General features: G+C 48.4%; 1 protein-coding gene across 3 annotated transcripts in view; it reads right to left on the bottom strand.

Annotated features, from left to right (window-relative positions):
- Positions 1 to 25,363, bottom strand: part of dnah5l (dynein, axonemal, heavy chain 5 like) — a 618,296-nt gene that overhangs the window by 477,953 nt on the left and 114,980 nt on the right. For all 3 annotated transcript variants that reach the window (XM_070881289.1, XM_070881290.1, XM_070881291.1), the window contains 5 exons: positions 12,354 to 12,555; positions 11,876 to 11,971; positions 2,194 to 2,367; positions 1,726 to 1,815; positions 1,429 to 1,584 (listed from right to left, as the gene is read on the bottom strand). In XM_070881289.1, the coding sequence (XP_070737390.1) occupies positions 1,429 to 1,584; positions 1,726 to 1,815; positions 2,194 to 2,367; positions 11,876 to 11,971; positions 12,354 to 12,555 (718 nt within the window). The remainder of the gene's footprint in view (positions 1 to 1,428; positions 1,585 to 1,725; positions 1,816 to 2,193; positions 2,368 to 11,875; positions 11,972 to 12,353; positions 12,556 to 25,363) is intronic.

The following is a 25,363-nucleotide window of genomic DNA, read 5'->3' as shown; positions in this document are numbered from 1 at the left end:
CTGTAATATGCACTCAACAGTTCTAAACTAGATTGTAGAGTTGCTATAAAATAGATCTAATTTACTGAAATACAGATACAAAGAAACAGGTTATATTATTACATTAACTTTTTGTTTGTCCTTCTCCATTATTACACCAGCACTGGAGATTCCAAGAACATATGCACCAAGTGTGTAATTATTAAAACATAAGAACATAAGAAATAGGAGCAGGAGTAGGCCATTTGGCCCCTTGAGCCTGCTCCACCATTTAATGATAATGGCTGATCTGATCAGCTCCACTTCCCTGCCCTCTCCCCATAACCCTTGACTCATTTATCGTTCAAATATCTGTCCATCTCCACCTTAAATATATTCAATGACCCAGCCTCCACAGCTCTCTGGGGTAGAGAATTCCTCCTCATCTTGGTTTTAAAAGGGCGACCCCTTATTCTGAAACTATGTCCCCTAGTTCTAGATTCCCCACGAGGATAAACATCCTCTCTGCATCTACCCTGTCAAGCCCGCTCAGAATCTTATACATTTCAATAAGATCATCTCTCATTCATCTAAACTCCAATGAGTATCGGCTCAACCTGCTCAACCTTTCTTCATAAGACAATCCCTTCATCTCAGGAATCAACCTCGTGAACCTTCTCTAAACTGCCTCCAATGCAAGTATATCCCTCCTTAAATAAGGAGACCAAAACTGTACGCTGTACTCCAGGTGTGGTCTCACCAACACCCTGTACAGTTGTAGCAGGACTTTCCCACTTTTATACTCTATCCCCCTTGCAATAAAGGCCAACATGCCATTTGCTGCCCTAATTACTTGTTGTACCTGCATGCTAACTTTTTGTGTTTCATGTACAAGGACCCCAGATCCTTCTCTACCGCAGCATTTTGTAATCTCTCCCCATTTAAATAATAATTTGCTTTTTTATTTTTCCTACCAAAGTGGATAACCTCACATTTTCCCACATCATTCTGCATCTGCCAAACTTCTGCCCACTCACTTAGCCTGTCTATATTCCTTTGCAGATTCTTTGCTTCCGCCGCACAACTTGCTTTCCCACCAATCTTTGTATCATCAGCAAATTTGGCTACACTACACTTGGTCCCTTTATCCAAGTCATAAATATAGATGAAATAGTTGAGGTCCCAGCACTGATCCCTGTGGCACCCCACTAGTTACAGTTTGTCAACCTGAAAATGACCCATTTATCCCGACTCTCTGTTTTCTGTTAGTTAGCCAATTCTCTATCCATGTTAATATATTACGCCCAACCCCGTGAACTTTTATATTGTGCAGTAACCTTTTATGTGGTATCTTATCGAATACCTTCTGGAAATCCAAATATACGACATCAAAAATTAGATATAGTTGATTATTTCACTCCATAACTTATAAACATTGGAATTGACTCATTAGTGAACATTTGTTTTGACCTTAATCTCGGGATGTCGAACAAGCAGTGAGGAATGAAGTCCATTTCGAGCCAAGTCAATAGCTCGGCACCAACCCCTGTGATACAGCACCTCAAACTCCAGAAGAACAGCTGCCATCTTGTTATAGTTTTTGATAACTTTTTTCATTTCAGGGGTCTAATAATATGAAAAAAATGCAAAAAATAAGTATTGCCATAAAAATTTAAATTGGAAGATATTATTGTTCAATTTTTCTTATTCAGTCGCGTAAAGTTCAGTTACTATTTTTATAAAAAGAAATTAATGACGTAAAATTACCTTAAAAATTTCAACATTATTTTTGAGAAATTTCATGGGAACATCTATTTTTCTGAATAGCTGTCGTGCCCACATAATTTTTCCAGACACCTGACAACCAGAAGATATCTCATAGTTATTAATACTTTAACAGAATGAATGTACTGTATATTTTCCAATAAAAAGAAAGACTTGCATTATAGCACCTTTTATGACCACAGAACATCCCAAAGCGCTTTACAGCCAATGAAGTACTTTTGAAGAAGTCACTGTTATAATGTAGGAAATGCAAACTATATGATCAAAATATCCTTTTTATAAAAAGTGGAAAGTTCCCTAGTTTGGGGAAATACTGAAGAATATCCACAAAAATTGTTTTTGAGTAGTTTAATGCAGATTTTACTTTGAAGATCTTTAATTAAGAAGTGGGACTTTCATATAACAAGTTTTTATCACAACAGAAAAATGTTAATTAAAAAGTAAGCTTACAGGTGGAACATTACGTGGTATGGATGGGTATTCTCTTTGTTTCTGGTAGGTCTTGCGCACAAAGTCTAAATCCCGTCCAAATCGCTGCATGACCATTAGGTACTTATCTGTAAGATTCAGTTGTGCCCCAGCAATACGCTCAAACTTGCTCAGCAAGTCTAGCATGCGTTCTGTCTGAAAAGATACCAGGAATCAGTGAAGGCAACAGATTTGATTTAACGGTACTTTTGAATGTTTTTGTTTAATGTTACTTATGTAAAGTCCTTACACAATACCACAAATCCACACGAGGCACATTCTATGGACAAGGTCACTCCATGACCTGAACCTTTATTCACAGGGCCAAGAAGTGATGACCCTGCGTGGGACCTCCCTTTATATACCTGGATGACCAGGTGAGGAGTGTCTCCCACAAGTTCACCCCCTGTGATCAATGTGTGCATTTCTCAAATATATACAGTATTGTAGTGTTGTTACATGAAGGTTACATACATGACATCACCTCCCCCCCAACGTCTTATTGGGATCACAGGTTAAGTCTCTCGGATGGTCTGTGCTCGCTCGTGGAGCGCCGCAGTTGGGGCTCTGGCTGTTGAGCCTTGGACTGCGTGTCTGTCCTCTGTGGTGATTCGGGCCTGTCCGGGCTGACCGCAGGGACTGTGCATGCTGCTGAATGTTCTTGTTGCTCGTTCACTGGCGGTGGTGTGAATACCATCTCATGATCTTCCTCCGGTTCCTCAGAGTCCATGCTGAAACTTTTTTTGACTTGGTCCAGATGCTTGCGGCATATCTGCCCGTTGTTAAGTTTAACCATGATGGCTCTATTCCCTTCTTTGTCTATTACAGTAACTTCAAGCCATTTGGGCCCCAAAGCGTGATTGAGAACAAATACGGGGTCACCAATTTCTATACATCTCCCCCTTGAATTACGGTCATGGTACTCATTTTGGGACTGGCGCTTGCCTTCAACAATGTCAGGCAAGACAGGATGAATGAGGGACAGCCGAGTTTTGAGTGGACATTTCATAAGGAGCGCCGCGGGCGGGACCCCTGTGAGCGAGTGTGGTCGGGACCTATAGGCCAGCAGGAGGTGCGATAGGCGGCATTGAAGGCAGGGACCTCGAATCCTGAGCATGCCTTGTTTTATGATTTGGACCGCACGTTCCGCCTGGCCTTTGGAGGCTGGCTTGAACGGTGCTGTCCTGACATGGTTGATGCCATTACCTGACATGAACTCCAGGAATTCGTAGCTTATGAAACATGGGCCATTATCGCTAACGAGGATGTCCGGCAAACCGTGGGTTGCAAAGACCGCACGTATACTCTCCACAGTGGGGGATGTCGTGCACGAATTCAAAATGATGCACTCAATCCATTTCGAGTACGCATCAACCACGATGAGAAACATTTTCCCCATGGATGGGCCCGCATAGTCAATGTGAATGCGTGACCATGGCCTGGTGGGCCAGGGCCACGGGCTGAGTGGGGCCTCCCTGGGGGTATTTCCCAGCTTAGCACATGTCGTGCACCTGCGAACACAGTGTTCCAGGTCTGAATCAATTCCCGGCCATCAAATGTGTGATTGGGCAATGGCCTTCATCAGCACAATGCCTGGGTGCTCGCTGTGGAGTTCCCTGATGAAAGCTTACCTGCCCCTCTGGGGCATGACTAGCCGGCTGCCCCATAGTAGGCAGTTGGCTTGGATGGAGAGCTCATCCATCCGTCTGTGAAACGGTCTGACCTCCTCAGGGCATGCTCCGTGTGCGGGCGCCCAATCCCCAGTCAGGACACATTTTTTAATCAAAGATAGGAGGGGATCTCTGTTGGTCCAGATTTTGATCTGGCGGGCTGTGATGTCAAAGGCATCAACGGCCATGACCATCTCAGCACTTTGCTCCGCTGCCCCATCAGTGGTGGCCAGTGGAAGCCTGCTGAGCGTGTGAGCGCAATATTCAGTGCCCAGCCGGTGCCGGATGGTGTAGTCATACGCAGCCAGCGTGAGAGCCCATCGCTGTATGCGAGCTGATGCATTGGCATTGACAGCCTTGCTGTTTGACAACAGGGATGTTAACGGCTTGTGGTCCGTTTCTAATTTGAACCTCCTGCCAAAAAGGTACTGGTGCATCTTTTTCACCCTATAGACACATGCGAGTGCTTCCTTCTCAACCATCCCATATCCACGTTCTGCTTGAGAGAGCGACCTGGAGGCATAAGTCACAGGTTGGAGATGCCCCTCAGCATTGAACTGCTGCAACATACACCCAACCCCATAGGACGATGCATCACATGTCAGAACCAATTTCTTACAGGGGTTGTACAGGGTCAACAACTTATTTGAACAGAGTAGGTTACGCGCACGATTGAAAGCCCGTTCTTCACAGTCCCCCCAAAACCAATCGCAACCCTTACGCAGGAGCACGTGTAGCAGCTCCAACAATGTGCTTAAGTTCTGCAGAAAGTTCCCGAAATAGTTCAAGAGTCCCAGAAATGAATGCAACTCCGATGTGTTGCAGGGCCTTGGCGCTCGGCGAATCGCCTCTGTTTTGGATTCGATAGGCCGAATCCCGTCTGCAGCAACCCTCGTGCCCAGAAACTCAACTTCGGGAGCCAAAAACACACACTTAGGCTTCTTGAGTCGCAAGCCTACCCGGTCCAGTCAGCGTAGCATCTCCTCCAGGTTGTGGAGGTGTTCCTTGGTGTCCCGACCCGTGATGAGGATATCGTCCTGGAATACGATCGTTCCAGGAATGGATTTGAGCAGGCTTTCCATATTTCTTTGAAAGATCGCGGCCACTGATCGAATGCCAAATGGGCACCTGTTGTAGACAAACAGTCCCTTGTGCGTGGTGATTGGATTCGTCGGCCAATTCTTAGGTCATGTAGGCTGAGGTGAGGTCCAACTTGGTGAACACCTTGCCGCCTGCCAGCGTGGCAAAAAGATCCTCCGCTCTCGGAAGCGGGTATTGGTCTTGTAGGGACACCTGGTTGATAGTGGCCTTGTAGATCCTGACCGAGCCATCCACTTTTAGGACGGGAACAATGGGGCTCGCCCAATCGCTGAATTCAACAGGCGAGATGATGCTCTCTCTCAGCAAATGGTCCAATTCGCATTCAATTTTCTCCCGCATCACATACGGCACAGCTCTGGCTTTGTGGTGCACTGGTCTGGCATCCGGGGTGATGTGTATCACTACTTTAGTGCCTTTGAAAGTCCCGAAGCTAGGTTGGAATAGCGACTCAAATTGCTGTAGGACCTGTGAGCATGAACTTCGCTCCACAGATGACACTGCGTGCACATCCCCCCATTTCCAGTTCATCTCAGCTAACCAGCTCCTCCCCAACAGTGTGGGACCATTGCCCGGGACAATCCAGAGCGGCAGCCAGTTCACTAATCCAGTGTGTGTGACAGCCAACATTGCACTGCCGAGCACTAGAATGATTTCTTTGGTGTACGTCCGTAATTGAGTCTCAATGCGTTCTAGTTTGGGTCTGCTGGCTTTGAGTGGCCATAGCTTTTCGAATTGTTGAACGCTCATGAGTGACTGGCTGGCCCCCGTGTCCAGATCCATGCATACTGGGATGCCGTTTAATAGAACCTTCATCATCATAGGTGGCATTTTGGTATATGAGCTGTGAATGTTTGCCACATGAACCCGCTGAACTTCAGCGTCCATTGATTTGCCCCACGCGTCATCCTGCCTCGCAGACCCCTCTTCTGGTCCATCCGCCTCGTAAATTAGCCTGGTCGCAGGCTTCCTGCATATTCTGGCTAAATGGCCAGTGAGATTACAATTTCTGCAGGCGAACTGTTGAAACCTGCAAGTCCTGGCAGCATGTCTGCCCCCACACCTCCAGCATAAACTGAGATGCCCATTGTTGTGAACAAAAGAGCTGTTACCAGGCATTCCTCGCTGACTGTCCCTTTGACTGTTCTTGAGCACCCTGTTAGTGGGTGTCAATGGCCCCATCCCAGAACACATTGTCCACTGGGATGGCGTAAATGTCCGTTCAGCTTGCCATTGTCTGTATTGAAAACCTGTTCTGGAGTCTATTGCTGCCTGGGGTGTATCAAACTGCCCTTGCCTGCCTGCTGGGCTCTGAGTCGCGTTTATGATATTGACCCCCTGATCCATCGCCACATTGGAGTCAGAGTTGCGTGCGTATATTATTTTAGTTTCCTCCTCCCCCGCAATAAAAGTCTGAGCCAGCAACGCCGCCGCTTCGAAGGTCAAGTCATTGGTCTCGATTAACTTTCTGAAAATCCCGGCATGACCGATGCCCTCAATAAAGAAATCCCTTAGCATCTCCCCGCTGCATGCGTCTGTGAACTTAGAGGCTGGCCAAGCGCCGAAGGTACGCTACGAAGTCCGGTATGTTCTGTCCTTCCCGACGTCAGTGGCTATAAATCTCTGTCGGGCCATGTGTACGCTGCTCACCGGTTTGAGGTGCTCACTGATTAGCTTGCTGAGCTCTTCAAAGATTTTGTCCGCCTGCTTCATGGGTGCTAGCAGGTCTTTCATGAGCGCGTAAGTCTTAGATCCACAGTTGGTCAGTAGATGAGCCCTTCGCTTGTTGGCCACTGCATCTCCCAGCTAGTCCTTTGTGACAAAGCTCTGCTGAAGCCTCTCATTGAAATCGTCCCAGTCCTCACCAACACAGTACCGTTCCTCTGTGCTACCGGTGGCCATTCTCGTGGGTCGTTGATTCCCGTTTCTCATCGCGACTGTAAAGTCCTCACAATACTGTAAAGTCCTGACCCTGCAGTACAAACTTACACAAGGCACATGTTGAAGTCAAGGTCACTCTGGACCTGCACCTTTATTTCACAGCTCTTGAGTGCCACACTTGCCTGAGACCTGCCTTTATATACCTGTGTCAAACAGGTATGCAGTGTCTCCTGCAAGTGCACCCCTGGTGGTAAAGTATGCTTGTGGTTACAGGTCATAGCTAGTTACAGTCATGTATAGCATGGTAAGATACAGTTATATACAGTAGCGTGAGATACATGACATCACCCTACCCCAAGGTCTTATTGTCTTTATAGATTCAGTCTCTCAGGTGGTCTACGCTCTCGCGTGGAGCGTCTTAGTTGTGGTTCAGTTGTTTGCCTTGGTGCCTGTTTTTCTTTCGGTGTGATTGCTGGTATCTCGCCTGGGCTGTCTGTTGAGACTGCCCTTTCCTCAGGTTGTTCCCTCTGTCTGTCCACCAGGTGTGGTGTGAGTTCCACATTGTAGTCTGCCTCTGGTTCTGCAGTGTTGTTAGTGAATCTACTTTTGACTTGGTCTACATGCCTCCGGCAGGTTTGGCCATTGTCCATTTGTACAACCAGTAGCCTGTTTCCTTCCTTGCCTGTTACTGTACCTGCAAGCCATTTGGGACCCCTGCCATAGTTTAGCACGAACACTTTGTCCCCTATCTCATCCCACCTCCCCCTCGAATTTCGGTCATGGTACTCAGTTAGCTTCCAGCACTTTGCCTCAACAATTTCATGCATGTCTGGGAGAATTAACGAGAGCCTAGTCTTTAAGGTCCGTTTCATCAATAGTTGCGCGGGGGAATCCCAGTCAACGAATGCGGATGAGATCTGTATGCCAGCAGCAGTCGCGACAGGCGGCTCTGCAGCGTGGAACCTTGGATTTTTAGCATGCCTTGTTTAACAATTTGCACTGCTCGCTCCGCCTGGCCATTGGAGGCCGGCTTGAATGGTGCCGTCTTAACGTGATTTATGCTATAAAATCTTGAAATTCTGCGCCGGTGAAGCACGGATCATTATCACTGACCAATATGTCAGGAATTCGTGTGTTGCAAACATGGTTCTAAGGCTCTCCACAGTGGTGGAGGTGGTGCTCGAGTTTAAAATGGTGCACTCGATCCACTTTGAAAATGCATCGACGACTACGAGGAACATTTTGCCCATGAATGGGCCCACATAGTCTACATGCACCCATGACCACAGTTTGGTGGGCCAGGGCCAGCGGCTTAGGGGGACCTCCCTGGGGGCATTACTGAGTTGGGCACAAATGGTGCACCGCCGGACGCATAGCTCCAAGTCTGTATCAATGCCAGGCCACCAGACGTGGAATCTGGCTATGGCCTTCATAAGGATGATCCCCGGGTGCTCGCGGTGGAGCTCCCGGACAAATGCCTCTCTGCCTCGCAAGGGCATAACTACTCAGCTGCCCCACATCAGGCAGTCTGCCTGTAGTGATAGTTCAAGCATGCGCCTATGGAAAGGTTTGATCTCCTCGGGGCAGGCATCGCGGGCCTCTGCCCAGTCACCAGTTAAAACACATCTTTTGACTAATGATAACGTGGGGTCGCTGGTCGTCCAGGCTCTGATTTGGCGAGCCATCATGGGCGAACCTGTGGATTCAAAGGCATTGATTGCCAAGACCATCTCACAGTCCTGTTCATCGGACCATTCCGTGGTCACCAGGGGTAGCCTGCTAAGCGCGTCGGCACAGTTACCTGGGCCTGGTCTGTGCCTTATTGCGTAGTCGTAAGACGCCAGCATGAGTGCCCACCGCTGAATGCACGCCGAGGCGTTGGCATTTATTGCCTTGCACTCGAATAGCAGGGACATGAGGGGTCTGTGGTCGGTTTCTAACACGAACTTGGCCCCGAAAAGATATTGGTGCATCTTTTTGACACTGTACACGCACGCGAGCGCCTTCTTTTCAACCATACCGTACCCGCGCTCCGCCCGCAAAAGTGACCTGGAGGCATAAGCAATGGGTTGTAATTTACCCGCATCATTGACATGCTGTAAAATGCACCCGACCCTGTACGCTGACGCATCACATGTAAGAACTAGCTTTTTACCTGGGTCAAAAAAGGCTAAAACACTGTTGGAACATAGAAGGTTGCGTGCCTTATTGAAGGCGCGTTCTTGGGCGTCCCCCAAAACCAATCGCACCCCTTTCTGTGTAGCACGTGGAGAGGCTCCAGCAGCATGCTCAAGTTCTGCATAAAGTTCCCAAAATAATTGAGTAGCCCGAGAAAGGCGCGCAGTTCCGAGACATTCCGAGGCCTATGTGCCAGGCGAATTGCTTCGGTTTTGGACTCTGTTGGGCGGATTCTATCAGCGGCAATCCTTCTTCTCAAAAATTCAACCTCTGGTGTGAGAAACAGACACTTGGATTTCTTAACTCTTAGGCCTGCCCGATCCAATCGCCTTAGTACTTCCTCCAAATTGCGGAGATAGGAGTCGGTGTCCCTGCCCGTGATGAGTATGTCATCTTGAAACACAACCATCCCCGGGATGGACTTGAGCAGACTCTCCATGTTGCGCTGGAATATAGCAGCTGCCGACCTGATGCCGAATGGGCATCAATTGTACATAAAAATTCCTCGATGTGTGTTGATGGTGGTGAGTAGCTTAGACTCTTCGGTCAGTTCTTGCATCATATCGTTTTCCTCCAGCCAATGTGGCAAATAGGTCCTCCGCTCTGCGCAGCGGGTATTGGTCCTGTAGGGAGACTCTGTTTATGGTAGACTTGTAATCCCCACAGATTCGTACGGATCCATCAGGCTTCATGACTGGGACGATGGAACTTACCCAGACACTAAATTCCAAGGGTGAGATAATGCCTTCCCGCAGAAGCTGGTCCAGTTCATGTTCAATCTTTTCCCTCATCACATAAGGCACAGCTCTAGCCTTGTGATGGACCGGTCTGGCACCCTGTGTGATGTAGATTTTAACTTTAGCCCCTTTGAAGGTGCCCACACCTGGCTGAAAGAGATGTTCAAAGCGACTTGGAACTGTTGAGCAGGAGGTCCGTGTTTCTGACGACATGGCATGAACATCATCCCATTTCCAATTTAGTTTTGCCAGCCAGTTTCTCCCCAACAGTGCTGGGAGATCTCCGGGGACAATCCACAGGGGAAGTCGGTTCACCATCCCTTTGTGTGTGACTGAGAGCATAGCGCTGCCAAGGACTGGGATGATTTCTTTGGTATAGGTCCTTAGTTTGGTGTTGATCCTTGTGAGTTTTGGTCTGTTGCTTTTGTGCGGCCACAGCTGTTCAAATTGTTGGACGCTCATGAGAGATTGACTAGCTCCCGTGTCCAGTTCCATGTTGACGGGTATCCTGTTGAGTAGGACCCTCATCATTATTGGAGGCATCTTGTTGTAAGAACAGTGGACATTGATCGTGTTGACCCGCTGTACCCCGACGTCCTGGGCACTGTCCCCACCGTTTTCTGGTTCGCTTTCCGACCCTTCCGATTCGTATACCAGCCGAGCTGCTGTTTTTCTGCACATGCGAGTCAGATGCCCTGTATAGTTGCAGTTTCTGCAAACAGCATGCTGAAATCGACAACCCCTTGTTGAGTGCCTTCCCCCACATCTCCAGCACAGACCGCTTCCATTGTTTCCGAAGGATGAGCTGCGTCTGGCTGATCTCTCTTGAGCTTCTCTCAGTCTGTAGTTGATTGCTCGCATTGTGGGTTGATGAGGTGTGAACGGCCATTCCTGTGGCCCTTGATGGCTTCTGGCGCCACTGCCTGCTGTTGCAGGCCTGCACTCCTGCCTTTGTCTGTGTGTGGGGGTAGCGGCTTGTTTCACGCTGTGAACCCCTTGTTCCGATGTTTCGTTAGTTGTCGTACCCACAGTATAGATCAACCTCGTTTCTTCTTCTCCTGCCAAGAATGTCTGTGCGACCAGTGCTGCTGCCTCTAGGGTCAAGTTCTTGGTCTCTATAAGCTTTCGGAATATGCCTGTGTGGCCTATTCCTTCAATAAAAAAGTCTCTCAGTACTTCTCTCCTTAGTTCATCGGAGAACTCACATAAACTAGCCAGCCTCCGAAGTTCCACCACAAAGTCGGGTATGCTCTGGCCCACACAGCGTCTGTAAATGTAGAACCTGTGTCTGGCCATGTGTAGGCTGCTTGCTGGCTTCAGGTAGTCTCTCACCAGTGTGCTCAACTCCTCAAACGACTTGCTTGCTGGTTTCTCGGGTGCCAGCAGATCCTTCATTAAGGCGTATGTTTTCGAGCCACAGCTGGTCAAGAGATGGGGTCTTCTCTTGTCTGCCTTATCGTCACCCAACCAGTCTTTGGTTACAAAGCTTTGCTGGAGCCTTTCTATAAAGTCCTCCCAATTGTCTCCAGCATTGTATTTCTCATCTGAGCCGTTGGTAGCCATTCTGTGGATTCTGTGATCCCGTAACTCGTCGCCACTGTAAAGTCCTGACCCTGCAGTACAGACTTATACGAGGCACATGCTGAAGTCAAGGTCACTCTGGACCTGCATCTTTATTTCACAGCTCTCGAGTGCCACACTTGCCTGAGACCTGCCTTTATATACCTGTGTGGAACAGGTATGCAGTGTCTCCTGCAAGTGCACCCCTGGTGGTAAAGTATGCTTGTGGTTACAGGTCATATCTAGTTACAGTCATCTATAGCATGGTAAGATACAGTTATATACAGTAGTGTGAGATACATGGCAAATATCACAAATCCACACGAGGCACATTCTATGGACAAGGTCACTCTGTGACCTGCACCTTTATTCACAGGACCAAGAAGTGATGACCCTGCGTGGGACCTCCCTTTATATACCTGGATGACCAGGTGAGGAGTGTCTCCCACAAGTTCACCCCCTGTGGTCAATGTGTGCATTTCTCAAGTATTTTCAGTATTGCAGTGTTGTTACATGAAGGTTACATACATGACAACTTACAGTTAAGGATTGCTCAAACCAGGAATCCATAAAAGTCTGCATTGACTGATAAAGTCCATCCATCTGGTATTTAAATTCCAGGAAATCACTGTCAAACTGAAAAGTAACATCCAAAAATTAAATTATAAATAGAAGATACCAAAAATCTTTAAAGAAACTATATGATGGATTCATCAAAATGATAATGCGATAGGACACTCACTTACTAGCGGAAGGGAATGAGCAATTCATTAAAGGTGCAATTAAAAGTGCAATTCAAGAAAAAAGATTTTGATCACCAACTATCACTTTCAATACAATGATGTCACATACCACAGTGCTGTGTGTAATTCATGATGAAATGTGTCATCAACTTTGTGATTTGCTGAACAGTAAAAATGTCCCCCAGAACCTTTTGTTGTGTTCACCAAATAATTTCCAATCAAGAAAAAAGTAAAGTTAAGTCTATATGATCTGTAATAACATTTGAATATTTTACCTCTTGTTTTCTGTGGTCCAGTACATCATAAGTCTTTAATTTTGTGCTGGTGATAATTGCCTGATAACGCAAGTATATTTTGTCAAATCCCTCCATTTTAACATTCTGGAGATCTGAAAGGTTTTCCATAGTATTTATCACATATGCAATCTTCTCCAGACGCTTGCAAAAGGTGTCAAACTTGCCAAATATATAGTTTTCACTAAAAATAAAATATTGATCACAAATTTATTTACAGTAAATAGTAAAACATTGAAATTAAACATGCACAGAGAAATTTTCCATTTGACAGGAACAAAGTGCTCAAGTTTACGCATGTATACTCCTGGTGATCGCGTTTAAATAAACTCCTTCAACCACTCTGGCCCCAATATTAACGGGGAGATGGGGGGGGAGGGGGGCCATTGTGCGGTCGGGAAACCTGGAAGAACAGGTTTCTCTCAGGTCCTCCCAAATATAACGGAAGGACCTGAATACCATTTTTGGAGTCCATTTCCTGGCTGCAGCTATCCAGATTGAGAGGCGAACTGGCTGTCGGGCAGGTAGGTCTTCGGTAACAGGCTGCTGCCAGGGAGCCGAGAGGAGGGAGGGAGAAATTGGAGGTCTACCCATTTCCTCCATGGGCCCCCTGTGATCTTTTCCATTCCTCCCCGATCTCTCCGGCTGCTTTCACGATCTTCTCCTTTCCACGGACATCGATGGGAGCGGGGGGCGGAGGGGGGGTGGGGCGCGCGGAAAGGAGAAGATCATGAAAGCGGCCGGAGAGATTGGGGAGGAATGGAAAAGATCACAGGGGGCCCATGGAGGAAATGGGTAGACCGGGAGGAGATTGCTGGCCATGGAGGACAACAGATTGTGGGGGGGAGGGCGGGAGATCCAATCGCTGGGACGCTTAACAGGGGCGGGGTAAGCACTCCTGCTCGTCCTGGCCCACAAGCAGTGCTGGAAAAGCCCTTCCCTCTTCCAGGCAGCGGTCTTCGCCTCCCTTAGCTGCCGGGTTTCCCAGAGGACCAGGAAACCCGGCCGGCCAACATTAAAGCTACAACAGTGAAAAAATTTGAGGTGCGCAGCCTTATTCAAACATTTAAATGAGAGCCCACCTTCTGGGAGCAGGTTGGTTGCCTGTCCCACCTCGTTAAAGCCAGAAGTGGACGGGTTCAAGGTGGGTTGGGCTCTTATTTGAGATTTTTTACGTTTCTACTTCCCACCCGACCCAAACAAACCTGTTTTTGGCCGTTAACATTGGGGGAATTTTAACCCCGCTGGATCGAGATGAGAGGATCAGGTGGGGCAGGGGGGGTTAAATTCTTAAAAGTGGGAAACCCGACCCCAACCTGCCACGAATGTGCCGACTTCTGGTTTAACTGGGGCGGGTTGGGGGGCGGGTGAGTCACCTGCTCTCGAGAGGCAGGTCAGTAATTATAATATGTTAAGGAGGATGTGTGCCTCAGATTTTAGCAGCCATGTGGATTTAACGGCAGCAGATTGGGTTCCCAGGGCTCATGAAATCAGGCAGCTGAAGGGAGGCGAGAACTGCCGGCTGCAGTAGTTAAGTGCTTTTCCAGCACTGCTTAGAATAGAATCATAGAAATTTACAGCACGGAAAGAGGCCATTTCGGCCCATCATGTTCGAGCCAGCCAACAAAGAGCTCTACTGCCTAATCCCACTTTCCAGCTCTTGGTCCATAGCCCTGTAAGTTACGGCACTTCAGGTGCACATCCAAGTACTTTTAAATGTGGTGAGGATTTCTGCCTCTATCACCCCTTCAGGCAGTGAGTTCCAGACCCCACCACCCTCTGGGTGAAGAAATTTCCCTTCAAATCCCCTCTAAACCTTCTATCAATTACTTTAAATCTATGCACCTTAGTTGTTGACCCCTTGCTAAGGAAAATAGGTCCTTCCAGAACTGGAGAATTTTAGCTATGAGGAAAGATTGGATAGGCTGGAGTTGTTTTCTTTGGAAGAGAGACAGAGGGGAGACATAAAATTGTGAGTGGTCTAGATAGAGTGGATAGGAAGCACTATTTCCCTTAGCAGAGACGTCAATAACCAGGGGGCATAAATTTAAAATAATTGGTAAAAGGATTAGAGGGGAGTTGAGGAGAAATGTTTTCACCCAGAAGGTGGTGGAATCTGAAATGCACTGCCTGAAAGGGTGTTAGAGGCAGAGACCCTTACCACATTTAAAAGTACTTGGGTATGTATTTGAAGTGCCGTAACCTGCAAGGTTACGGACCAAGAGCTAGAAAGTGGGATTAGGCTAGATAGCTCTTTATCAACCGTTGCAGACACGATGGGCTGAATGGCCTCCTTCTGTGCCATAAATTTCAATTTCTGCGATTGGAGGATAATTTTCAAAACAGCTTACAATGCACAAATATATTTAAAATTTTTTGCAGTCAGTGATTTACAGACAGATGTACAGTGATCGTTTAGTGGGCGAAATTCTGGACTGAACTTTAGCTCTGTGGCATGTTAGGGATTTCCTGAAAGTCCTCCAGGACCCCTTTAAAAACTATTTTGTCGGTTTCCCACCCACAGGCAGCCTGATTGACAGGTTGGAGGCCTAACGGGCAGGGAAGCCGACAGCACAATGCCGCAGCCGAGGAGAGCAAATAAGTCTCGTGGGAGGGTGGGATAGATCGGAAGGGGGCAGGTGAGATCAATTGCGGCAGGGCTCCGATCGCAAGGGAGGGGTTCTGATCATGGTTGGAAGTAGTCTGATGATGGTCGGAGAAGGTCCGATGTTGGTAGGGGGGGGCGGGGGGGGGGGGGCAGCGGTGGTTTACTGGATAGTTTGTTGGGCCGGGAGAAAGCACTCCTGGTCCTCTTGGCCCACATGCAGTGCTGCAAAGGCACTTTCCTCATAGATGTAAAGTCCTTACTCTACAGTATGAAACCACATGAGGCACATTCTGGGGACAAGGTCACTCTGTGACCTTAACTCTTTATTCACAGGACTCCAAAACAATGACCCTGCGTGGGACCTCCCTTTTTATACCTGTGTGATCAGGTAAGGAGTGTTTCCCACAAGTTCACCCAATGTGGTCAAGGTGTGCATCTAGGTTGAGTGTATACAGTAATACAGTGGTGTTACATTGTGGTTACATACATGACATCACCTCCCCCCCAAAGTCTTATTGGGATCATAGGTTTAGTCTTTCAGGTAGTCTACGCTCGCTCGTGGAGCGCCGCAGTTGGGGCTCTGGTTGTTGGACACTGACGTGGGTGTCTGTCACCTGTGGTGATTCCGGCCTGTCCGGGCTGACCGCAGGGACTGTGCATTCCTCTGATTCCTCTTGTTGCTCGTTCACTGGCGGTGTTGTAAGCTCCATCTCATGGTCTTCTTCAGGTTCCTCCGTGTCGATGCTGAACCTTTTTTTTTACTTGGTCCAGATGCTTACGTCATATCTGACCATTGTTGAGTTTTACCACGATGACCCAATTCCCCTCTTTGTCAATTACAGTGCTGTCAAGCCATTTGGGCCCCATGACGTGATTGAGGACGAATACAGGATCATTTATTTCTATACATCTCCCCCTCGAATTATGGTCATGGTACTCATTTTGTGCCTCACGCTTGCCCTCAACTATGTCGGTCAGCACTGGGTGAATGAGGAACAACCGAGTTTTGAGTGTCCGTTTCATTAGTAGCTCTGCGGGCGGGACCCCCGTGAGCGAGTGCAGTCGGGATCTATAGGCCAGCAGGAGACGCGATAGGCGGCATTGTAGGGAGGGTCCTTGAATCCTGAGCATACCTTCCTTAATGATTTGGACCGCACGTTCCGCCTGGCCATTGGAGGCCGGCTTGAACGGCGCAGTCCTGACGTGGTTGATGCCATTGCCCGATATAAACTCTCGGAATTCGTAGCTTGTGAAACATGGGCCATTATCACTAACCAGGATGTCCGGCAAGCCATGGGTTGCAAAGATCGCACGTAGGCTTGCCACGGTGGTGGATGATGTGCATGAATTCAGAATGATGCACTCGATCCATTTCGAGTACGCATCTATCACAATAAGGAACATCTTTCCCATGAACGGGCCCGCGTAGTCAACATGAATGCATGACCATGGCCTGGTGGGCCAGGGCCACGGGCTGAGCGGGGCCTCCCTGGAGGCATTACCTAGCTGGGCACACGTCGTGCACCTGCAAATCCAGTGTTCCAGGTCTGAATCAATTCCAGGCCACCAAACGTGTGACCGGGCAATGGCCTTCATCAGCACAATGCCTGGGTGCTTGCTGTGGAGTTCCCTGATGAATGCCTCCCTGCCCTTCTGGGGCATTACTACCCGGCTGCCCCATAGTAGGCAGTCAGCTTGGATGGAGAGCTCATCCATCCGTCTGTGGAACAGTCTGACCTCCTCAGGGCATGCACCATGTGCGGACGCCCAATCCCCAGTCAGGACACATTTCTTAATCAGGGATAGGAGGGGATCTCTGTTTGTCCAGATTTTGATCTGGCGGGCTGTAATGGGGGAGCCTGCGCTGTCAAAGGCATCGACGGCCATGACTATCTCGGCACTTTGCTCCGCTGCCCCCTCAGTGGTGGCCAGTGGAAGCCTGCTGAGCGCGTCAGCGCAATTTTCAGTGCCGGGCCGGTGCCGGATGGAGTAGTCATAAGCAGCCAGTGTGAGACCCCATCGCTGTATGCGAACTGATGCGTTGGCATTGATATCCTTGCTGTCTGACAACAGGGATGTTAATGGCTTGTGGTCCGTCTCTAATTCAAACTTCCTACCAAAGAGGTACTGATGCATTTTTTTTACACCATAGACACATGCAAGCGCTTCCTTCTCGACCATCCCATATCCTCATTCTGCTTGAGAGCGACCTGGAGGCATAAGCCACAGGTTGTAGTTGACTCTCAGTATTGCCCTGCTGCAACACGCACCCAACCCCATAGGACGATGCATCACATGTCAGAACCAAGTTTTTTCGGGGATCATACAGGGTCTAAAACTTGTTTGAACAAAGTAGGTTTTGCGCCCGATCAAAAGCCCGTTCCTGACAGTCCCCCCAAAACCAATCGCAACCCTTATGCAGGAGCACGTGTAGCAGCTCCAACAACGTGCTCAAGTTCGGCAGAAAGTTCCCGAAATAGTTCAACAGTCCCAGGAATGAACGCAACTCCGATGTGTTGCAGGGCCTGGGTGCTTGTCGAATCGCCACTGCTTTGGATTCGGTGAGCCGAATCTCATCTGCAGCAACTCTCCTGCCCAGAAACTCAACTTCAGGAGCTAAGAACACACATTTAGACTTCTTGAGTCGCAGGCCTACCCAGTCCAGTCGGCGTAGCACCTCCTCCAGGTTGTGGAGGTGTTCCTCGGTGTCTCGACCCGTGATGAGGATGTCGTCCTGGAATACGATCGTTCCAGGAATGGATTTAAGCAGGCTTTCCATGTTTCGTTGAAAAATCGTGGCCACTGATCGAATGCCAAACGGGCACCTGTTATAAACGGACAGTCCCTTGTGCGTGGTGATGGTGGTCAGTAGCTTAGATTCATCGGCCAGTTCCTGGGTCATATAGGCTGAAGTGAGGTCCAACTTGGTGAACAGCTTGCCGCCTGCCAGCGTGGCGAAGAGGTCCTCCGCTCTCGGGAAGGGGTATTGATCTTGTAGGGGCACCCGATTGATGGTGGCCTTGTAGTCGCCACAGATCCTGACAGAGCCATCCGCTTTTAGGACGGGAACGATGGGGCTCACCCAGTCGCTGAATTGAACAGGCGAGAAGATGCCCTCTCTCAACATCCGGTCCAATTCGCTCTCGATCTTTTCCCGCATCACATACGACACCGCTCTGGCTTTGTGGTGCACCGGCCGAGCGTCCGGGGTGATGCGCATCACTACTTTAGTGCCTTTGAAAGTCCCAACGCCAGGTTGGAATAGTGAATCGCATTGTTTTAGGACTTGTGAGCACGAACTTCGCTCCACAGATGACATTGCGTGAACATCTCCCCATTTCCAGTTTATCTCGGCTAACCAGCCCCTCCCCAACAGTGCGGGACCATTGCCCGGGACAGTCCAGAGCAGCAGCCAATTCACAACCCATTGTGTGTGACAGCCAACATTGCACTGCCTAGCACCGGAATGATTTCTTTAGTGTAAGTCCGTAATTGTGTCTCAATACGTGCTAATTTGGGTCTGCTGGCTTTAAGTGGCCATAGCTTCTCAAATTGCTGTGACTGGCTGGCCCCAGTGTCCAGCTCCATGCGTACAGGGATACCGTTTAATAAAACTCTCATCATCATCTGGTGTATGAACTGTGAATATTCGCCACATGGACCCGCTGAACCTCGCCGTCCATCGATTTGCCCCAAAAGTCACCCTGCCTCAAAGAACCCTCTTCTGGTCCATCTGCCTTATATAATAGTCTGGTTGCAGAATTCCTGCACATTCGAGCTAATTGGCCACTGAGATTGCAGCTTCTGCAGACAAACTGTTGAAATCTGCAAGATCTAGCTGAGTGTTTTCCCCCACACCTCCAGCATGAGTTAAAGTTTCCATTGTTGGGAACAAAGGGACTATGGCCAGGCATTCCGCACTGACTGTCCCTTTGACTGCTCTCAAGTACCCTATTAGTGGGTGTCAGTGGCCCCATCCTGGGCCGCATTGTCCACTGTGATGGCGTGAATATCCATTCAGCCTGCCACTGTCTCTGTTGAAGTCTACGCTGGGGTCTATTGCTGCCTGGGGAGTGTCGGACTAGCCCTGCCTGCCTGCGGGGCTCTGAGTCACATTGATGTTGACTCCCTGATCCATCGCTGCGTTAAAGGCAGAATTGCGCACGTATATTACTTGCGTCTCTTCCTCCCCCGCCATAACAGTTTGAGCTATCAACGCCGCCGCTTCCAAGGTCAAATCCTTGGTCTCAATTAATTTGCGGAAAATTCCCGCATGACCGATGTCCTCGATAAAGATGTCCCGTAGCATCTCCCCCTTGCAGGCGCCTGTGAACTTACAGAGGCTGGTCAAACGCCGGAGGTCCGCTACGAAGTCCGGTATGCTCTGTCCTTCACAATGTCGGTGGCTGTAGAATCTGTGTCGGGCCATATGTATGCTACTTGCCGGTTTGAGGTGCTCCCTGATCAATTTGCTAAGTTCTTCAAAGGTTTTGTCCGCCGGCTTTTCGGGTGCTAGAAAGTCCTTCACGAGCGTGTAAGTCTTTGGTCCGCAGCTGGTCAAAAGATGAGCCCTTCGCTTGTCGGCCACTGCATCCCCCAGCCATTCTTTCGTAACGAAGCTTTGATGAAGCCTCTCGACAAAATCGTCCCAGTCTTCCCCAACACAGTACCATTCCTCTGTGCTACCGGTGGCCATTCTCGTGCGTCGTGAATTCCCGTTTTTCGTCGCCAATGTAAAGTCCTTACTCTACAGTATGAAACCACACACGCCCATTCTGGGGACAAGGTCACTCTGTGACCTTAACTCTTTATTCACAGGACTCCAAAACGATGATCCTGCGTGGGACCCCCCTTTTTATACCTGTGTGATCAGGTAAGCAGTGTTTCCCACAAGTTCACCCCTTGTGGTCAAGGTGTGCATCTAAGTTGAGTGTATACAGTAATGCTGTGGTGTTACATTGTGGTTACATACATGACAATAGATTCAGCCCTTCTTACCTCCTTTCCCAAGGCAGGAGAAACCCGGCAGTTAAAAATAGAATGACTGTTAAAATGACGGCATACAATCTCATTATAATATTTAAATGACCAACCTACCTCTCGTGAACAGATTGGCTGCCTGCCCCTCATCCCACCTCCATTAAAACCAGAAGTGGGCAGGTTCAAAGCGGGTTGGTTTCCTGTTTCAGATCTTTTAAATTTAAATCTCTGACTCGACCCAAACCCATCCGTTTTGGGAGTTAAGATTCAGCCCTATGCTTCTATGCTCCCGTGCACGGTGGGAACTCTATGGAACAAAATTGCCCAGCCCCAGCCCAGGATTTCACTGTCCATTAATTTTAATGAATAGAAAATTATAGGCTGGGAGTGTGCAATTTCCTCATTGTATGTTCTAGCAGTGTGCAGGATTACAGAAATAGATTTTTTTGCCCCTAGCTGCAAGTCCTTTAAAGATTGAAAACGGAACTATCTCTGTACTAGATAGATCTAATTTAATTGGATGAAGGGAACCATAAATAATTTCTGAACCTTATACAAATACCATGCAAGAACATGTAAAGGAGATATTTTCCATGTGTTATATAGTATATGCTATGAAAGTTTATTGAAAAAAATTATAGGGACTCATGCAATGGTTGGTGCCCACTGAACTGATGTGCATTGAGCATCAGTTGCCCATATTATTTGGTGTGGAGACATGAGTCCTCATACACGCCATATATTCAGCACATCACAATGTAGCTGTTAATGCGTAGTAGTCTTGGAACCTGCACACAAAAAAGTGTAAAAGTGCTCATTAAGGCCCCCTACATTTATCTAAATTAGAGTGCCACTCCATAATGCAAGTGGGGCACCTGAGCAGCAATCCAGACCCTAAATGCCCATTTGGAACACTTGCTTCTGAGAAGGACAGTGTCAGGTTCAAGTGGGGAATGGAAATGTTGCGACTGTATGCTGCTGACCACTCTTGTTTTCAGTCATCAACAACCAAATTAAGCAAGTAAACTTAATTCCAATGCAAAAATAAAATGGCTTCACATTAAAGGTAGCCAGCAGCCCCTCACTGACTGTTGGCAGCTCACCTGGCGCTCCCAGAACATCATTTTTTTAATTCATTCATGGGATGTGGGTGTCGCTGGGATAAAGGCCAGCATTTATTTCCCATCCCTCATTGCCCTTGAGAAGGTGGTGGTGAGCTGCCTTCTTGAACCGCTGCAGTCTGCGTGGTGAAGATACTCCACCAGTGCTGTTACGAAGGGAGTTCCAGGATTTTGGCCCAGCGACGATGAAAGAACGCCGATATACTTCCAGGTCAGGATGGAGACTTGGAGGGGAATGTAGAGGTGGTGGTGTTCCAATGCGCCTGCTGCCCTTGTCCTTCTAAGTAGTAAGGGTTGTGGGTTTGGGAGGTGCTGCCAAAGGAGCATTGGTGAGTTGCTGCAGTGCATCTTGTAGATGGTACACATTGCAGCCATTGTACGCAGGTGGTGGAAGGAGTGAATATTGATGGGGTGCCAATCAAGTGGGCTGCTTTGTCCTGGATGGTGTCGGGCTTCTTGAGTGTTGTTGGAGCTGCACTCATCCAGGCAACTGGAGATTATTCCATCACACTTCTGACTTATGCCTTGTAGATGGTGGGAGTCAGGAGGTGAGACACTCACCGCAGAATACCCAGCCTCTGACCTGCTCTTGTTGCCACAGTATTTATGTGGCTGGTCCAGTTAAGTTTCTGGTCAATGGTGACCCCACCCCCCAGGATGTTGATGATAGGGGATTCGGCGATGGTAATGCCGTTGAATGTCAAGGCGGCGGTGGGGGGGGGGGGCGCTGGTTAGACTCTCGCTTGTTGGAGATAGCTATTGCCTGGCACTTGTGTGGCACGAATGTTACTTGCCACTTATCAGCCAAAGGTTGAATGTCATGCAGGTCTTGCTGTATGTGGGCATGGACTGCTCTATTATCTGAGGAGTTGCAAATGGCACTCAACATGTGCAGTCATCAGCGAACATCCCCACTTCTGACCTTATGATAGAGGGAAGACCATTGATGAAGCAGCTGAAGATGGTTTGGCAACACTGCCCTGAGGAACTCCTGCAACAATGTCCTGGGGCTGTGATGATTGACCTCCAACCACCACAGCCAGTTTCCTTTGTGCTAGGTATGACTCCAGCCAGTGAAGAGTTTTCCCCGATTTCCATTGACTTCAGTTTTAATAGAGCTCCTTGGTGCCACACTCGATCCAATGATGCCTTGGTGTCAAGGGCAATCACCCTCACCTCACCTGTGGAATTCAGCTCTTTTGACCATGTTTGGACCAAGGCTGTAATGAGGTATGAAGCAGAGTACTCCTGGCATAACCCAAACTGGGCTTCGGTGAGCAGGTTATTGGTGAGCAATTGCCACTTGATATCACCATCTTCATCATAGGCAGTCCCTCGAAATCGAGGAAGACTTGCTTCCACTCTAAAAGTGAGTTCTCAGATGGCTGTATAGTCCAATGCGGGACGAACAGTCTCTGTCACAGGTGGGGCAGATAGTGGTTGAAGGAAAGGGTGGGTGGGGAACCTGGTTTGCCGCACGCTCCTTCCGCTGCCTGCGCTTGATTTCCGTATGCCCTTGGCGACGAGACTCGAGGTGCTCAGCACCCTCCCAGATGCTCTTCCACCACTTAGGGCGGTCTTGGGCCAGGGATTCCAGGTGCCGGTGGAGATGTTGCACTTTATCAAGGAGGCTTTGAGTGTGTCCTTGAAGCGTTTCCTCTGCCCACCCGGGGCTCGTTTACCGTGTCGGAGCTCCGAGTAGAGCACTTACTTAGGGAGTCTCATGTCGGGCATGCAGACGATGTGGCCCGCCCAATAGTGCTGGTCGAACGTGGTCAGTGCTTCAATGCTGGGGATGTTGGCCTGAGCGAGAACACTGACTTTGAGCGTCTATCCTCCCAGTGGATTCTCAGGATCTTGCAGAGGCAGTGCTGGTGGTACTTCTCCAGCAGTTTGAGATGTCTGCTGTATATAGTCAATGTCTCTGAGCCATATAGGAGGGCGGGTATCACTACTGCCCTATAGACTATAAGCTTGGTGCCAGATAGCGCTTTCGACGACACCTTCCATCACTTTGCTGATGATTGAGAGTAGACTGATGGGGTGGTAACTGGCCAGATTAGATTTGTCCTGCTTTTTGTGGACAGGACATACCTGGGCAATTTTCCACTTTGTCGGATAGATGCCTGTGTTGTAGCTGTACTGGAACAGCTTGGCTAGAGGCGCGGCTAGTACTGGAGCACAAGTTTTCAGCACAACAGCCAGGATGTTTTCAGAGCCCACTGACTTTGCTGTATCCAGTGCGCTCAGTCATTTCTTGATATCACATGGAATGAATCAAATTGGCTGAAGATTGACTTCTGTGCTGGTGGGGACCGCAGGAGGAAGTCGATATGTATCATCCACTTGGCACTTCTGGCTGAAGACTTCTGCAAACGCTTCAGCCTTGTCTTATGCACTCATGTGCTGGGCTCCGCTATCATTAAGGATGGGGATATTCATGGAGCCTCCTCCTCCCGTTAATTGTTTAATAGTCCACCACCATCATGCGGTGTATATACCAGGAGTGTAAGAGAAATAGTTAAAAGAGCTGACTCCACATTATGGAGCAGCAGTCCTGTCGCCGCACAGCACAGCGAAGATCACCTGACCTGCCTCATATACAGTTCAGAAACAGAACCATTTGAACTGGGCTATTCAAGGTCAGTTGAAAGTAATTGATACATTTTAAACTTACAGGCATTTTGCAATACTTTTAAAAATGTAATCACGTTTTCATACAGGTGCAAAGGGAAGGATCAAACATATAACTGCCAAAATGTTCTGCTATTACTGGCTCTTATGCTTTCTCCAGGGCAAATGCTTCCATTTGGAGTGAGCAGCAAAAATGATATTCCTCCCTGCTGACATTAATAATGAGAGGAAATGAGATGACTGTGCTGGCAGCCACAATAAAGCCTGCTCCTGGTCCTGCAGTACGTGCCTAGTCATCCTGGTTTCTATTTTTTTTCTTTGAATTATTTCTGCTCCAATTTTCTCTCCTTACTTCTTTTTCCCTTTGGTGTGGGCTGATCCACACTTCTAGTTTTACATCCGGGGTGCCAAGTTGAAAATTCCACCCCAGTGACTCAGGCTGGGGTACAGTTTCACGGGTGGGAGAAGTCCCCCCATTACCTGACCAACAAGTGACCAGTATTCACGAGTGAGCTTAGACACTGGAGCCTCCAAATTCTGGGGGTCTTGGCGACAAAATAAATACTTGAAACGGAAGTTAGGGTGGCAGAACAGGAGCAGCTTTGAGGAAATTCCCAGCATTCATTTGAGCAGGTGGGAAAAGCTAGTTATGCCAGGTTCTCTCGGAATGAGTGACTATAATATGGTTGAATTTCAAATTCAGTTGGAGGGTGAGAAAGTTGGTTCTCAAACCAGTGTCTTATGCCTAAATAAAGGAGACTGCAAAGGTATGAGGGCAGAATTGGCTAAAGTGGACTGGGAAAATAGATTAAAGTATGGCACGGTTAATGAACAGTGGCAGTCATTTTAAGGAGAAATTTCATAACTCACAATAAAAATATATCCCAATGAGCAGGAAAGACTGTAAGAAAAGGGATAAACATCTGTGGCTAACTAAAGAAATAAGGGATGGTACCTCACATGTATCCTACCTGTTTACTGCTTGTACAAGGTGTGCTACCAGAAGGCACTGCAGTGGGAGACTTATAGGTTACCTGTACAGGTGTGCCAGGCCTAGTATAAAAGGCAGGCCACCAGGTGTGATCCTCACTCTGGAGTTATCAATAAAGGACTCAGGTCACTACAGTTCAAGCATAACACATTGCCTCGTGGAATCATTATCAGAGCATCTAAAGACATAACAATTGGTGATGAGATTACGGATCTTCATGCGAAGATCCTTGGTACGTTGCAGCAGTTCACCGATGGTGATGATTGGGACGCCTTTGTGGAGAGACTCGACCATTTCTTCAAAGCAAACGACCTGGCAAGCAACAATCGGCCACACTGGCTGATAAGCGCAGAGCTATCCTGCTAACCAGTTGTGGGCCCACCGTCTATGGCCTCGTCAGATACTTGCTGGCACCAGCGAAGACAACAACCAAGACATACGAGGAGCTTGTAACGCTGATCCAAAAACAATTCAAGCCCAAAGAGAGCATCCTCACAGCCAGACACCGATTTTAAACCCACCGATGGCCCGAAGGCCAGGAAATCGCAAAATATGCTGCAGACCTCAGGAGGCTGGCGGCACCATGTGATTTCGGCGACCACCACACCGAAGCGCTGCGAGATATCTTTGTCATTGGAATCAGCCATGAGGGCCTTCT

Source organism: Pristiophorus japonicus, chromosome 5, assembly GCF_044704955.1.
Source record: "Pristiophorus japonicus isolate sPriJap1 chromosome 5, sPriJap1.hap1, whole genome shotgun sequence".
NCBI lineage: Eukaryota > Metazoa > Chordata > Chondrichthyes > Pristiophoridae > Pristiophorus > Pristiophorus japonicus.
Note: the sequence above shows the minus strand (reverse complement) of the source record. Positions and strands in the feature narration are given on the sequence as shown.